This window comes from Gekko japonicus, unplaced genomic scaffold (assembly GCF_001447785.1).
Source record: "Gekko japonicus isolate JY-2015 unplaced genomic scaffold, Gekko_japonicus_V1.1 scaffold522, whole genome shotgun sequence".
Classification (NCBI taxonomy): Eukaryota; Metazoa; Chordata; class Lepidosauria; order Squamata; family Gekkonidae; genus Gekko; species Gekko japonicus.
Genome location: NW_015169790.1, coordinates 136,485 through 149,405, shown reverse-complemented (window position 1 = coordinate 149,405; position 12,921 = coordinate 136,485). Strand labels below are relative to the sequence as shown.

The following is a 12,921-nucleotide window of genomic DNA, read 5'->3' as shown; positions in this document are numbered from 1 at the left end:
CCTGTTGGCACAGTACCCAGGCATGTTGTAGCAGGCAGTGGCAAGACGTTTGTAAAAACGTAGAAGGAGACTGAGTTCATGCTTCTTTCTTTTCCTCTTTTAATTGGCCCCTCTTTCTCCTCCCCCCCCTTCTTTTTCTACTTTGCCTCTGTAATATTCGTAATGATTATGCAGACGGAAGAGTTTCCATTGACTTCAGTTTATTGAGCCAGACAGTCATCAAACAGATGGGCACTTCCTCCTTTTGGACAGTTTCCTAGCAGATTTAATTTAGCTTTCATTTCTTGGAGCAAGGATAGTTCCTTTATTTTTGGTCTATTGATGTCTTAAATGAAAGAAATTGGGACTACTTCTGCTGAATCTTCTTTCTGTTAAGATTTGGCTCAGATAGCTGATTAGCTTTCAGTTCTGATATGCTGATGTCAGTAATTTCAGCAAATGTTTGACAGTTTCTTCTACTTTAAGTTTTCCTTCGCTGTCTCTGTCTCTTCCCCTCATCAGAGTCATTTGCTCAAATATTTGCAGACAGAATCTTTTTCTCGAGTAGTGAAAGCTGTTTGCTTGCTTGAGATGTTTAAAGCCTCTTATTTAGAATGCAGTTACTAAGTCCAATTCACATAACCCATTTTTAGTGTTTTCCCACCTCAAACCAGTTTTCTATGACTAAATGAACTTGGGTGGTAACTCAGATCAATATTAAGTGGAAGACTGTTGTCTGTAATTGGACCAGGGGTTCAATAGTTTCAACTTGTAGAACTGCTACTGAAGCTAGTCATCTCAAAACTTCTTAATTGATGTTATCAGGTGTACACAAAATCTCTTTGGCTGTATGATTTTTTTCAAACTGTGTGGAAAATCATTATTGTATATACTTAAATTTGCAGGGTAGACATACTTTAGGTGTCTAAATAAATGCCATGTTTCTATCATATTGGACTTTTGAACCACATGAGACCATGAATAATATATGATAAGCCTATCAGTAAAAACAATGGTATCCAGTGTGTGTTTGGTTCCTATGTAATTTCTGTTTTCTTCCAAGACTCCTGAGTTTCAGGTTTCTTCCATTGCTTGTTTTTCAGCAGTGCTGTGACCTAGGATACCATGCTAGCCTTGGTAGGGCACTCAGGACATTCCTATCAGCAGAGTTGAACCTAGAACAGTCAAAGCATGAAGGCCTAGATGCCATTGAGAATGCTGTGGAGAACCTGGATGCCAACAGTGACAAGCAGCGCCTCATGGAGATGTGCAACAATGTCTTCTGCCCACCCATGAAGTTTGAGTTTCAACCTCACATGGGTGATATGGTAAGCTTCTTTCTGTGACTGTGTATATGCAGGAATCTCTACTCCAGTCATAATTAGAAATCATCTGTCCTGTTTGCTGGTCAGTTAATATATTCTTCAGGCGGAACCTCTAATATGAAAGAAGGCCCCGAATCCAATTTCAGCAGCATATTATTGAGTGGGGTTCTCTTCATGAGAAGACTGCATAGAGGTGAAAAATATGGGTAGAAAAACCTGTAGATTTCTTAGTATCAGTTTTTACTGTGTTTATTTATTCAACATTTATGTAAAACATTTCTATCTGGCCTTGTCTCCTCAGACTCAGGGTAGCTATATTGCAATTGTACTGCAGTTTTAATGAGAAAAGGAGTTATGAATTTACGTTGTCTTTAGGTAAAAAATTAATCTGAGAAAATACATTTTGTATTATATATATAAAATTAAATTAAAGTATTGTAAGATCTTGATTTAAAAATAGAAATAGCTCAATGTGACTGTTACGCATATTCCATCTGACTGTAGAAGTGCCATCTTAGGAATGCCCAGAATTGCCAGGTGTTCTACTTTTATGACATACATTTTGATCAGAATTCTTGTTATTTGTTGCCTTTTCCATCTTCATTCTCTAATTTGCAACAGACTGATGTGAGTTTAGAATCTTTAGATTGTCCCTTATTCAGGCTGGCATTCCTCCAAGGGCCTGGTGTCTTCTCTGGTAATCTGAGTTGATATTTCTTGTGAGCAATAGCATTTTGAGTTTTGAAAGAAAATTATGTAGCTGTTCATTGATGTTAGGGTGCCAGTCTAGAATGGCAAATTCATCATTTTTCTTTTTGTAATGTTTTTTTCCTATGAGTCCTTCTCTATAATACAATGTCTTATAAATTGTGTTTGCCAAATGGTAAGCCATAAAATTGAAGCTTGGTATTTTATTGCATATTTTCTGGTATTTATTGCATGTTTCCTTCATCCCACCATACTTAGTCCCAGGAGATGGTGTTGCAGACGCATTGTATTAGTTCTATTTGCAGTTTTCTTGTATGTGAAATTCTCTCTGCTTTTGCACACAGCTGTGACATATTAAAGTTGATGTTGTAAGTGCCATTGGATCCTATGCAGAATGCTAACACTTTCTTTAAAGGGGCTAGGTCTCTCTGTCTTGTTTCGTGTGTTGGATATAATTTTTCTCAGAATTATGAATGATTTAAAGATATTATCATCAACATTTCATAGTTTCATGTCTGTTCATAATGTATACATCTTGAAGTATTGTAGTTTGCAGTCATCTGTGTGCATGGAGAAAGTTCATGGTTCAGACATTCAGTGAGTCTGAGCTGTACTGTACAGTCCATTCACTTCTGTCATCTGCTTATCTTTTTATGCCACTTTGAATGTTGGGTAAAGTGGTTTACAGTAGAGTTAAAATGTACAATAATGCAATAAAAATTAAATATGCAATCAAAACAGCACTTGATAAAAAACTTTGCTAAATCCCAATTGTAAAATTTAACATAGATTAAATCAATTAAACCTAGATTAAATTGTAGCTTGTTGACCCGCATTCACTTGACCAAATCTCAAAGACGGCAGCAGCAGCTACAGTATGTTAATAATGAATGTTAAAATGTGGGAGTATAAAAGTTAGAAAGAGATGTATAATGGAAATTAGGAAATTATATTAATGAAATATGACAAAGACTAATAGAGACTTCTTCATGTACCCTCATCTGTGTTGGTGCATCCACCAGGATTGTCATTAAACACACACACATACCCAAACTATTAATAGTCATTTACAACCATTGGTAACAATAACAGTATTCAGGATGTGAAACAATTAGATTGATACACATAAGCCTACTGTTTCTGTGTGCCTCATAACCACTTAAATAGATTGGGATGTAAAGTGGCTTCATGTCATGGGAAGCAATGAGATTTAGGTTTGCTTCACACATGATACAGGTGTATCAGTTTCTCTGTATATACACTAGTGATGGTATATGAAAGTGGTATCACCTTATGTGGAAAGGCCTAAGTCCAAATTTTTCTGAATATGATTCAGTATACCTGTGGGCCTATCTGGAATGGAATCCCAAAATAAGTAACCTTTAGGCATAGGTGTTTTTTAACTTTCTTGGAGTGTAGCCATCGTACCTTACTATTGTATAAGAATGTTGATGATACAACAAATAATATTTTGATGGATGTTAAAGATTTATTTAGATGCTAAGGATTTCTTTGAAGGACTGCCTCCTCCACCCCACCAGCTAATACGGCTATTTTTAGTGTCCCTAGCTTATTTTCACAGCTTGTTTTGTTATTGATAATTGTTATTTGTTTTTATGATTTTATCATATTGTTCTTACTTTTCAAGCTGCTTTAAGTACATACATTTTCTAATTAAAGAAACAAAGTAAATATTGCTGCTCCTGTGTCATATTTTCACTACCCCAGAGATAATTCTGCTCCCAGCATATCTTTCATTTTTTAATGCACTACTAACAGTCAGGGGCAGATTTAACTGACGGTTTGCATGTGTAAAATGAATGGGAAAAGGCTGTAATCCAGAAATGAGACAGCCAGTTCTGTCTTCAGGCATATTCTGCCTGGCTCAGAGTCTTGCTCAGGTTTAAATAGACCAATCAAGTAAAGAGTTGCAGGCTCCAGGACTTGGTGAGGAAGTCGAGGGAAACATTGGGGTCCTTACTCCTAGCCAGCTGAATATGAATTGCCTTGGCAACCCCATTGTCACCTGGCTCCTTGCTCTGCTTTCATCAGCCTAGCATGTTGTTTAGGGGATCGCCTCTGCAACCTCCAAGTGGCTGCTTCCTTCGCTGTTGTGGGGATCTGTGAGCTATTCTAATTAAATCCATCTAAAGATAACACAAGTTACATAACCTCCAAATGCCTGAATTTAAACAGTGTTTATGGCAGGTCTCAAAGAAATTACTGTGTTGAAGCAAATGAAAGACTGTCCACCGATCTTCAGTGGAGTATTCTATTGCTCCTCCTTTTTGGTAGCATCAGCTGTAAAACTGTTGTTGTGAAGTTTGCCCCACAGCTGTGTGTACACCCAGGGATTGGTTTAACTAGCAATGAAAACGCAAAAGGAGTTCTTGTGTGGAAATTTAGAGTCTGAAGTTCAAGATTAAAAAATAAGGTTGTTTAATATGTAGGGGCTGGATATTTTTCTTAATGTTAAAGATTTAGGATAGTGTATTGCTGATTTTGTTGCAATTTACACAGTGCTCAAAGGGGTGGCTGAATAACGTATTAGAATGTTTGTGATCAATTGCAGTTAAATGGTTTCTGTTAGTGTTCCTACAACCTCATTAAGCCAAACAACATAGTGGGTTGGATCCCATGACCCATTGGTGCAAGAATCACAAATCTTTCCCATATTCTCTTCCCTCTTGCAGTCCCTTTTAAGTCTGGGAAAGTTGATTCCCAAGGTTCCCATATTAATAGCCATGCAGATTTGGGGGGGGGGAAGCTGGAGTAAGGAAGAAAAGGGACACAATAGCCCCCTCATCCCCATTCTACAAGCACTAGTTCAACTGATGCAAGAGGCAGGCATGTGATTTTACTCTCTTCCCCTTCTCAGTGCAGCCCCCTGGTCTGTGTGTGTCTCATGACTCATGTGTGTCTCATGTTTGAAGGTACTTCTGAAGGGAGAGTAAAGATTCATGACCACCAGCATCTTCTGCTGGTAGATTGCTGGAGCCAACTCAGTCATGGTTTACCAAGCTATGCAGGGGAAGGGGAAGTTTTCATCCTTCTCCATTCTAAGACTGGAGAAACATATTATACCCTTGATGAATAGGATGCTAAAATGTTTTCACTAATCCTACACACTATTTTAAGAGACTGGTGATTACTCTAAGCCGACATTCCATGCAATTTATTCCAGAGCAGACATTAGTACAGAAATTCCTAGTTGTTGTTTCTGACTGTTCTACTCTCTGCATCCACACACACACACACCCAGAAGTGGGAACAAGGAAAGCAAAGAATCTCCTGTTCTGTAGTTCAGCACGAAGGTCCAGACTTCTCATGCATCATGGCATATGGTTTTTAATGCAGGACTCAGGAAATAGGGCCAAGTGTCTGGAATCCCTTTTCAAAAGTGCTGTTTCTTTTCCAGGTGTCCCAACTGTGTGCCCAGCAGCCAGTGCAGAGTGAGTTGGTACAGAGATGTCAGCAGCTGCAGTCTAGATTATCCACACTAAAGATTGAAAACGAAGAGGTGAGCTAACAAAATTCTAGGTCTCTCATAGCATTTTCAAAAATCATCTATCTCCTCTTTGTCACTCATTTGTGTGTGTATGCGTGCACCTTATAATCTTGTTTGCCATCGCCTGCAGTGAATTCGGAAATTGAGGGGCAGTGGGAAGTGTGAGAGTAATAATCTCTTCACTTCATCTGATCCAGAAACTTCCAAGGCAAACCAAATGTTATCAATTTCCTCACATAAATCCCCTTGGCTGGCTGTATTCAAAGTGGATCTTTAGATGAGGTGGTCCTATACATCAATGTTGTCTCCTTTTCTTCCAGAATTTTCTTCACTTCATGTGTTAATGCTAATTGAAGCTTCATAGTTTCTTTATGATGTAATGGAATTTTGTGTTTTTCACAGATTCTGAAAGTTACAGTATAGCTGTGTTCTACAGAGCTGCGTTAGTTAGTGTGAGATGTTTGTATTTGGAATGAAAGCTGACTTTTAACTAACTACCCCTCATTGTAAGGCAGAAACTTGATGCCATTCTGTAGGAAAGAGAAAAATTCTAAACTACTTTCTACCTAGGTAGAAATTTAAAGTTGTGATTGCTTGAATTTTGCTTGATTCTTTAATACTCCTAAGGTAAAATATCCCATTTGAACATTTTAGAAACTGGTGATTTAAATCTTAGTAAGAGTGTATTAGAGGTAGAAAAAAGATGCTTCAACATTAGGTGGTGCTATAAAATGACAATTTTGAGGGGAACATTTCAAAAAGAAAAATGGCAGATCTTGTTGCTTCTCTACAGAAAATTGGGATTCCAGCAGGCTCCTGTCAGCTGCTTCAGTTGCTGCAGTTGCAACCAGCAGATGCTTGTACTGCAGTGGCTGAATTGCCATCCAATATAAGTAGTTGGCTGAGCTGCAGCTCCCTTGCTACAGTGATGCAATCTTGCAGTATCACCGGGAGGTTTGGATTGTGTTCATGGCTGTTAGGATGTGCACTTAGTCAGCTGATTGGCTGCCAGCATCAGTGCAAAATAGTCTTTGTATTCGTCCTGGAATCTGGGCTTCCTGTTTCCTCCTCCAGTTTAAAAAGCTACTTTAGTGTAGCATAACGAGAGCTGTAGTTGGTTCAGGAGGGATAAAGAAAAGTCCTACAACTGACTTCATTGAGCTCAGAAGAGTGTAACTGTTCTTAGAATAGCACTGTAGGTGACCAGTGCGCATGTACAAAGTGGCTAACTGGATTACGACCTGGGACTCTCGAGAACCCATAATTTTTCTCATTTGGCATAGTAGAAGTTGTTAATACTTCTGAAAGAGGATTACAGTTCCTGCCTCTGTTGACAATTTAGTTTCTTACAGCTGGGTAACAAACAACACTTAAAGTTTGATCATTTTTATGGTCCTTCTTGTGTACTTTTTGAAAAGGAGAAGGGATAAATAGAATTGTGGTATCAAATTGGTTTAATGAACATCAGCTATGCAATTTCTGTATCAAGAACTGGTATACTGTAATAAATTGCAAAGGTTATAAAGTGCTTTGAACACAATGTTTAAAAATGTAATGTGTAGCTTGCCCTTGACTTAGTGGGGTTTATTCCCATGTGAGTAAGCATAGAATTGTAGCCTCAGTTTTCAGTCATTGTTTCTGTGGATTCCTCTGTATTAATTAGCTGAGGGTTGTACTGCATTTAAAGCCCATATACCTAACTGCACAGTACACTGATCTCTTCAAATCCTATCTTAATTTTATTTGTCTAAAATAATTATACACTGCAGCCTTCATTTAAAATTGCTTGAGATAGTTTCCAAATCATCATATAAAGTACTAAAATTGAGATAACAACTAAGCTCCAATTAAAGGAGTGTTCAGTTTAAAAACAGCAATTAAAGTAATGGTTACCCAGCAGCACAAGCAATATGAAAACTACAAGTTTAAAATGCCTGGTAAAACTGAAAAGGTGCACCAGGTTAAGGAATAGAACAACTTCACAAATGAGGCACGGTTGTTGAAAAGGTTTATCCCTTGTGACTACCTACATCGCTGGGGGGTAGTGGTGGTGGTAGAACAAGGGACATGAATCAGAGCCCAATATGATGTACATAATATAAATGTACACTCGTCACAGGCCATTACAGGACTTCAGACATTGGAACCAGCACCTTAAATTGGGGCCAGAAAAGAACAATCAGCTGGTGAAGTTTCTGAGCACTGGAGAAATATGTTGCGTGGCATGCAACCCTGCTGGTAGTTTTGAAGTAATGGGAGTTTCCAAACCATCTTCAAAGGCAGTAAGCATATTACAGTAATGTAACCAATGAGTGATCAAGGCATATCATGTCCCCATGATGTGTATTATAATGGCAGTATGTCTGTTGCTTTTCTTGCAAGTTTTCAAAAAATGCTGAGTTCTGTGGTACCTTGAAGACTCTTCCTAAAGCAGAGTCCACTTTTTCAGTTAAGAGGATCTGCTTACATAGAGTAAAGAATATTGCTTTAAATGCTGTTTTTCCAGACAAAGGAAAGAACCATGGCTTAACCTGGAGTACGTGGTTTGCATGTAGGTCCTGAAGATCTGATACTGGCACATCAAAGTAAAAGATTTCTGGTAGTGTGTCTGGAGTGATTTGTACTTGAGACCCTGAGATCCGCTGCCAACCACAATGCTATGCCGTGTTGGCCATAGCTTGACTCAGTATAAGGCAGTTATGAAAAATCTGAGATGACCAATGCTTTTGTGGGACATTGCCCCCCACTCTCACTGCTGCCTGAATCAGTGACCTCCTTTGTTGTTGCCCCTTCAGTGTATTTCTGCTGCCACCAGCAGGACTCCCAAGACAAAAGGAGCAACAGCTGGCAGAACAGGAAGTTGGGAATACCAATGACAGCTGCTTGCTCTCACTTCCTCACTGCTCCCTATTTGCTGCTGCTGTGATGGTGTCCCTGCTGCAAAGAAATGGAGGGCCAGAGCTGGAGAGCTGCCTCGCCCTGGCTTGAGATAGACAAGTAGAAACTGTCGTGAATATTCTCTTTTATTTTTGTTTTTTTCCTCTCAGGTTAAGAAAACAATGGAAGCAACGCTGCAGACTATCCAGGATATAGTCACCATTGAGGATTTTGATGTCTCAGACTGCTTCCAGTATAGCAACTCCATGGAGTCAGTAAAATCAACAGTCTCTGAAACCTTTATGAGCAAGCCTAGCATTGCCAAAAGACGGGCCAATCAGCAGGAGACAGAACAGTTCTATTTTACGGTAAGCTCTGACTTTTAAAGTGCTTACAGCAGAACCTATGCATGATGAAGCTTGAAATCTGTGTGCACCGCCCACAGTTCAGGCTAACAGGCCATGAGGAGCAGATGATGGCTGCCATGAGTAATGAGACTGGTCCACCTGCATGATCAGTGTCTGTCTCAGTCTCCCTTCCTTTGAAAATCAGTGTTGTTCTGTGTCTTAAGAGCAGTGGTATGCAGGCAGAAATAACATTACAGCTACTGCAGGTAGAGAAGTCCTTTTATTTGTACATTGTGAATGTTTACAAGGTTGGGGAGATGGAACAGAAGCCCAAACCAGCAGTGATGGCTCTCAAGTCTGACCCTTCCTGCAAGAGACTGTTTGCAAAAATCATTTTATGTTCCTTTTATGTTAGCCATTGTTTCAGTGCACATTTCCTTAAAACTTTATTGAGAAGGGGATGAAAACAACACCTCAGTCCAGCTATGGGCACACCATGTATGGAAGCAGACTTCCACATGTGCATCCTCTTAAAATGACATTGGTTTTAAAAACTCAGTCAAACAACTCTGGTTCCAAACAACACAGGTTGACATAGGATACATTGAAGTACCAAGAGAGCACAGGGAAAAGATTAGGACTGCAAAAGTCCCCAAAATGTGGAAACCATTGTGTTTGGATGCTCAAATCTTTTTCTGGCAAATTGCAGATTCTGTTACAAAGGAGCAAAGTTTGAGTTCAGTGGCACCATTATATTTTATTCTGGGTATAAGCTTTGGTATGCACACACACTTCTTCAGAAGTGTTGCAGAGGAGGTCTTGAAAGAGGACTACTAAGTTGCCTTGGAAGTGTGTCTTCAGTGTTCTTTTCGTTCAGGAGTTAACACACTGAATAGCCTGTTTCTATTACTCTCTCACATACAAGATGCTCATGGTGGAACAAAATGGAAAAAGGAGGATGGCATCATTCATGTTTTATTTATTTATTTATTTAATTCATTTGTACCCTGCCTTTCTCCTCAGTGGGGACCCAAAGTGGCTTACATTATTCTCCTCTCCTCCATTTCATCCTCACATCAACCCTGTGAGGTATGTTAGGCTGAGAGAGTGCGACTGGCCCAAGGTCACCCAGCGAGCTTCCATGGCATGAGTAGGGATTGGAACCCAGGTCTCCCAGATACTAATCCAGCACTCTGAACTAGTATACATCACTGTCTTTCTGCTTGACCTTAGTCCTGAATTCAATGTAAGACAATGGTTAGCTTTTTCCTAGCAGGAACAAAATGGTTAGCTTTTTCCTAGCAGGAACAAAAAGCATAGCACACCCGTAGCACATATTTTTCTCTCTAACTGCCAACATCCAAACAAAATAGCACTGACTAACAAGCAGCTTTATTCTGTGGTCCAAGCAACTATTTTCTTTTTCTTTTCTTTTCTTTTTTGTTTTTTTGGTATTTTTCATACGTGTGTATGTGTGTGCATGTGAGTGTGTGTGCACCTGGAAGTCATGGCTACCTCTGGTGATTGACCCCTACTGGGGGCCTGGAGGACATTCAGAGAGGTGACTGAATAAAGCCTGCCCCTGACTCCTGACTGTTTGTATTCCAAGGAGGGTCTCCCATCCAAATACTTGCCAGAGCCCAACCCTGCTTAGCTTCCAAGTTCTGATGAGATTGGGCTTGCCTGGGCTATCCAGGTCAGGGCCGAACAACTATTTTCAAAGAGGATGTTAGTATTGCTGGGTTATTGTGGAGGAGAATGCTTTCTGAAATATTCAGCATGTGTAATAAAAAAATTAAGTTTGTAGGGAAGGAAATGGTAATAATCAAGCAGGAGGGGGAACTCTGTGAGTTTTGCACATTTGGGGGCTTCAGATAATCTCCAGGTATATTTCTCGGCCAGCCAAAATCTTCTGACTCATTTTCTATTCCTTATTCTCTGTGCTTCAGTATCTCCTTGGAAAAGCACGAATCAGTGTCATTCCATACCTCTGCAGTGATGTTTTGAGAATAAATAGATGAAATAAATTGCAGAGAAGTAGGCATGGAGGGGGAGGTGTACATTCAGCAAAAATAAATAGACATCTGAAGAAAGGGTGGATAATTGTGGTGTATAGTTAATTGCGATCACTTGTTAAAGATACTAAGCCACTGTAGAGCCCTTCATCTTCAAAGTGCTTTGTAGAAATATTTGCTAATCTTCACAAAATCTGAAAAATTCATAAAAGTATTGTTTATAACAGTGTCTATAATCAGTACCATGATGCTTTTTATATCAGTGTGCTATTATTTCTCGCTTTTTTAAATCACTGACAGTACCAGAGCATTGTGATGCTCTGATTTTTTTCCTCCCTGACGCATTACTTGAGCTGAGTTACTTTCCTCCCTGACGCATTACTTGAGCCTCTGCTTTTGAGGTTTTTAAAAAAATGAGCTGCGTTTATATGAGTTGCTAGCTCCGTTTGTGGGAGAGGAGAGATCTGGGACATGTGACAGAAGATATTTCCATTCAGCCTCAAAAGCGTAACACTGTGGATTGCCAGGAAGGCAGGAAGATCTACATTGGCTTACACATTAACTCATTATCCCTTGCTCCTGACAGCTGTTTCCTACTGGTAAATACCAGTGTGGGAGCAGGGACGATACTGGAAGTTTTGCAGTTGTGGAGGGGATGCAAGGTTGCCCTGGTGTAGCATAACACATTCTTCCATTGGAGAAATTTGCAGCAGAGAAATAATGCTGCAATTTCAAGATGCCTTTGTCTCCTTATATTTGAGCTTTATATGAACTGGGTTATAGGGCTGACATTTGGGGAGGGTCACATTTCAAAATGTTAGCTTTTTATAGGCATAGGCATACATAATGAAGTGTGCATGCACACAAAAGCTTACACCCAGAATTAAACTTTGTTGGTCTTAAAGGTGCCACTGGACTCAAACTTTGTTTGAAATATCTGTAGTTGATGGGGGGGTGGGGGTGGGGAACAGTACCTAATGAACTGGATTGGCGTGGTAGATAAAGTACTTAGTACAAGCAAAAGACCTATACTGGTATCTTATGTAGAATTACCCCCCGCTAAAACCTTTGAGGTCAGTGGGTTTTAGACTAGAATATGGTTGAACTGCTACTCTGTAAACCTCTGTATGGTACCAGCGTTTCTAGGATCAGGTACTGCTTCATCTGTTGGGACAGTACTACTGCTTTAGGGTCTAAGATCAGTCCTTGTCATGGCTTATTCATTACCTATATTTCTATGTAAATATAAACCAGTTCTGTTGATGTTGTAAATGAGAGCCCAATCCACAGTGGAACTTGCCTCTACAATCTTGGCATACTGTTTTAAAATTTATGTATTATACAGGATCAGATTTCTTCCAGTAATTGATTTGCATTGTGGGTAATTTTTTAAAATCCCAATACTTCAGGGTTCAGAGTTGCTCCTTCAGGGTTTAAATTGGCTCCAGGCAGACAATCTGTCATGTCTTATTATCAGGTGGTTGTTTATTTTAATAGAGCCTTGACTGACAGCAGGGAGTAAGCCACTGAACTGTGAACATGCCAGGATGAAAGGCTTCTCTAATCACTGTATTTTGGCATTCTGATTCTCCTACATCTCAGGATGGTGTGGGTTGGATAGAATGCTCATTCAAATTGTTCGTTTCTTGGCACTTAAGTTAATTTTGAGCTAAACAACTATTAATTTGAAGGCTTCCTCAGAACTTACATGAAATCTGGATATTTTTTAAAATTCTGTGTACTTGATGTTAATCCCCCCCATTTCCCCCTCTTTGCTCTGTTTTTTTTTGTCAGTTTGCCCTTTAAAACAGTAAATTTAACACTGCTTATTTTATCACATGAAATCATAGACTGTAACTCCATAATTAGCTGGTAGTAACATGCACTGAAATCTGAAATATTTGAAATAAATATTAAGTAAGGAATAAATGGAAGAACTGACAAAGAAACAAACATGGCATTGTCTAAGAGAGGGATCCTAAGCAGGTCTACTCAGAATCCTGTTCAGGTCTATTTCATAGGGTTACTCGGGGCAAAGTGTGATTATACTTGCACTGTAAGTAATCTAATGTCATGTTTTGTTTTGTTTTTTAATTATGAATGTGGTATACAAATGCAGAGGTCTGAGCAGAAAAGCTCATGGAAGGAGCTGGATCTTTCCC

General features: G+C 39.3%; 1 protein-coding gene across 1 annotated transcript in view; it reads left to right on the top strand.

Moving 5' to 3' along the window:
• Positions 1–12,921, top strand: part of SRGAP2 (SLIT-ROBO Rho GTPase activating protein 2) — a 298,501-nt gene that overhangs the window by 198,189 nt on the left and 87,391 nt on the right. The window contains exons 8-10 of the mRNA XM_015417019.1: positions 1,083–1,307; positions 5,431–5,532; positions 8,568–8,765. Coding sequence (XP_015272505.1) covers positions 1,083–1,307; positions 5,431–5,532; positions 8,568–8,765 — 525 coding nt within the window. The remainder of the gene's footprint in view (positions 1–1,082; positions 1,308–5,430; positions 5,533–8,567; positions 8,766–12,921) is intronic.